Raw genomic sequence first — 3,696 nt, forward strand, 5'->3', positions numbered from 1 at the left:
TATGTCTCTATGATGTAAACTGCTTAAACATAAAACAGAAAAATGGAAGTGAATCAACAAAATATTAATATTTGTCATTTGTTGGTGATAAGATTATTACTGATGTATTTGGACATGCTTACTAGGCATATAAGTAGTGATAATAATAGCTATTCCAACTTTTCTCTTTAGAACTAATTTTAGCCTTCTTTATTGTCCTCTGTGAAATATTTCCAGGAGGCAAAATAATAATAATAATGTTGAAGGTCATTCATGACTAAAGAACCTGAGTTTTTGGGTGTCCCTAATTAGGAACCACAGCTGAACTTTCCAATACAACCTCCTTCCTTTTTAGGTTTTATGGACAGACACTGAGAACAGGATACCTGTGCCATGGACATCTCCACAACAGTTCCAACAGTTACCAACAGTTCCAGCCTCCACATCTCCCAGTTCATCTTGATGGGGCTCCCAGGCATTCACGAGTGGCAGCACTGGCTCTCCCTGCCCCTGGCTCTGCTCTACCTATTAGCTCTTGCTGCCAATCTCCTCATATTCATCACCATCCAACATGAGCCCACACTACATGAGCCCATGTACCATTTCCTTGGTGTATTGTCACTCATCGACATTGGCTTAGCCACCACCATTATGCCCAAGATTATGGCTATCTTCTGGTTTGATGCCAAGGCCATCAGCCTCCCTGAATGTTTTGCTCAGATGTATGTCATCCACTGCTTTTTTTGTATGGAGTCTGGTATCTTCCTCTGCATGGCAGTGGACAGATACATAGCCATCTGTCACCCTCTTCGATACCCCTCCATAGTCACTAATGCTTTTATGGTCAAAGTCACAGGATTCATGGTGCTCAGAAATAGCTTGTTGACCATTCCAGTACCTGTCTTGGCTGCCCAAAGACTCTACTGCTCCAAGAATGAAATTGACCACTGCCTGTGCTCTAACTTGGGGGTCATCAGCCTGGCTTGTGATGACATCACTGTGAACAAATTTTACCAACTGTTCTTAGCGTGGGTCCTAGTTGGGAGTGATATGGCTCTGGTTTTTTCTTCCTATGTACTGATCCTTCACACTGTGCTGAGGCTGAACTCAGCAGAAGCAATGTCCAAGGCTCTGAGCACCTGCAGCTCCCACCTCATCCTCATCCTCTTCTTCTACTCAGGTATCATTGTAGTATCTGTGACACACCTTGTAAAAGAAAAGATTCCCCTTATCCCTGTACTCCTTAATGTGCTGCACAATATCATCCCTCCTGCTCTCAACCCCATGGTCTATGCTCTCAGGATGGGAGAGCTCAGACTGGGTTTCCAGAGGCTGCTTTGGTGGCTGAAGAATTGTCCACTAAGTAACCTCAGCTTTATAAGTCATTATAGGTATTAAGAAGGAAGAGGTGGTAGACCTACATTATTTTTAAAAAATGGGAGGAAAATGGCCAATAAAATCACTAAAACAGTAGGATCCCTCATCAAAATAGGCATATAAAAATTACAATGAAATTTTCTACAACTAGAAATAAGTGAGAGTAAAATATAATTATCTCTGACCCATTGTTGCTGCCAAGAGGTGGACACACTTGTACACAGCTACCATGCTTTGAGATATGATATACACAAATGAAAATCATCTAATTTGGTGGTAAAGTTTTCTTCCTAGGAAATGAGAAAAAAATTGTCCTAGAAAATACTCTAAAAAAGTAGTTCCAGATTACCAATTAATTAAATCTAAATTAATTTTACCAATTGAACATCTCACAAAAATGCACACTTTTGAGTACAAGGACCCTCAACCATGTTCATGTTGTACCTTCTCTGAGCTTAGTACACAACTCTGTGCATAATACATGCTTAATAAACACTTCATTCATGATACAGTCAGTCAGGAGGCATAGGTCTGCTGAATCCTATATAGCACAGAAAATATCCTGGGCCATGGTCTGAAGAATGACCTCAGGAGATTTGTATATGATTTCACCTTGGAGAACAACCTCTTAGAATCAGCCCTGAAGCAACAACAGAAGCCATGAGCTTATACACTGATGGCAGGAATGTCAACTGGGACAGCTCTTTTAGAAAAGAGCCTGGCAGCTTCTCCAATGACTGAACAAGAGTTACCATAGAGCCCAGTTATTCCATGCTTAGGTGCATACCCAAAGGAATTGAAAACATGTCCTCACAAAACCTTTTTCCCAAAATAAGAAGCCACATCATAATACCAGGAAATGAAAATAACCCAAATGTGCATTACCTGATGAATGGATAAACAAAATGTGATATATCCATACAATGGAATAACAGTATCCAGCCAGAAAAAAAAGTAAAGAAGTACTGACACATGTTCCAACATGGATGGACCTTGAAGATATTATGCTGAGAAAAGCCAGACAGAAAAAGACACATATATGATATGTCCAAAATAGGCAAATTCATAAGGACAGAAAGAAGTTAAGTGACTGCTATGGGTGAAGGGAAAGGGAAAATGGGGAACAACTGTTTAATGGGTACAGGGTCTTTTGAGGGTGTTGAAAATTTCTGTAATTAGAAGTGAGAGCTGCACAACATTGTGAATGTACTGGAAGCCACTTTAAAATGGTTACAATGCTGAATGTTATGTTATGTGAATTTCACCTCAATTTAAAAAAACACAGATATCTTTCTTCTTGCAATGTCTCTCCATTCTTTTCAGCTAACAAAGTTGAGCATTATACCAACTGACACAGGTATTCCAGGTTCACTCTCACAGAGCAAAGAGCATGAGTTTGTAACTGCGTCACAATAAGTTGATTACCAGCAAGGTTCACACCTTTGACGACTCAATTTCTATATACACCCTTTTATGTACATTTGAATTCTCATACAACAGTGAAACAACTCAGCACTTCTATTTTAAAAGATGTAGCTATTTTTAATACAAAGGAAGTAATTCTCACCTTTTTCCCAAAGTAACAAGATACACATCCCAACAGTCATTGTATGAGTCACTGTATGCATTGCTGGATATACTACCTATTCCTCAAATTCAGTCACAGTTCCATGGAATATTCTGTCACCTAAAAACTAAATTGTAAAATAAAAACATAAATAAATAAATATTTTTTTAAAAAACACCAAAACTGTAAAGTTAATTTCTAATAACTTGCATACAAAATAAACATGATTATATGCCATATCTTTAGCTTCAACAGTTGGCTTTCTTTGTTGACCTTTAGTGCTTCCCTTCTCTAAGGTTCCTCACTTTTTTAGAGACTAAAATCTGTGATCAGGAAACAGGAAAGAAGAGGCTAAATTCTGAGATTGTGAGTGAATAAATGATAAGCCAAGGGATTGAGAGTTATAAATTCTATCTCCAAGAGTCCCAGAACAAAGAGCAACTACAAACAAAAGACTGCTTTATTACATCTGGTGCAAAAAAAAAAAAAGACATAACAAAAAAGACATTTTATTTCATGTAAATTGTAGCTGAAGTCTCATTAAATTCAACCCCAAAAATTGAAATGTTTGTTGTCATCATAATTATTTTACATTTGTCATGAATTTCCATGCATTTTCATTGAGATGAAACAAAAACTAAGATATATTAATTCTTCTAAAGAGAAGAAATATTATGTATGCAAGCAACAACTTTTGGGTATACTTAGGAAAATCAAAATAAAAGTATCAATCAAAAAATATTAAGAATTGACAATAGGTTAGCAAAATGAAT

At 37.4% G+C, this 3,696-nt stretch overlaps 1 protein-coding gene across 1 annotated transcript; it reads left to right on the forward strand.

The window, feature by feature from the left end:
* The first annotated feature begins 372 nt into the window (after window positions 1-372).
* LOC102254183 (olfactory receptor 56B4) lies at window positions 373-1,377 on the forward strand. The gene has a single exon (XM_005886264.1). The coding sequence runs from the start codon at window positions 373-375 to the stop codon at window positions 1,375-1,377; it is 1,005 nt and encodes a 334-aa protein (XP_005886326.1).
* Window positions 1,378-3,696: the final 2,319 nt, after the last annotated feature.

The sequence above is a fragment of the Myotis brandtii genome, unplaced genomic scaffold (genome assembly GCF_000412655.1).
Source record: "Myotis brandtii unplaced genomic scaffold, ASM41265v1 scaffold966, whole genome shotgun sequence".
Taxonomy (NCBI): Eukaryota; Metazoa; Chordata; class Mammalia; order Chiroptera; family Vespertilionidae; genus Myotis; species Myotis brandtii.

Excerpts from the sequence above, each read along its gene's own strand:
- LOC102254183 (XM_005886264.1), top strand. The coding sequence starts at position 373 with ATGGACATCTCCACAACAGTTCCAACAGTTACCAACAGTTCCAGCCTC.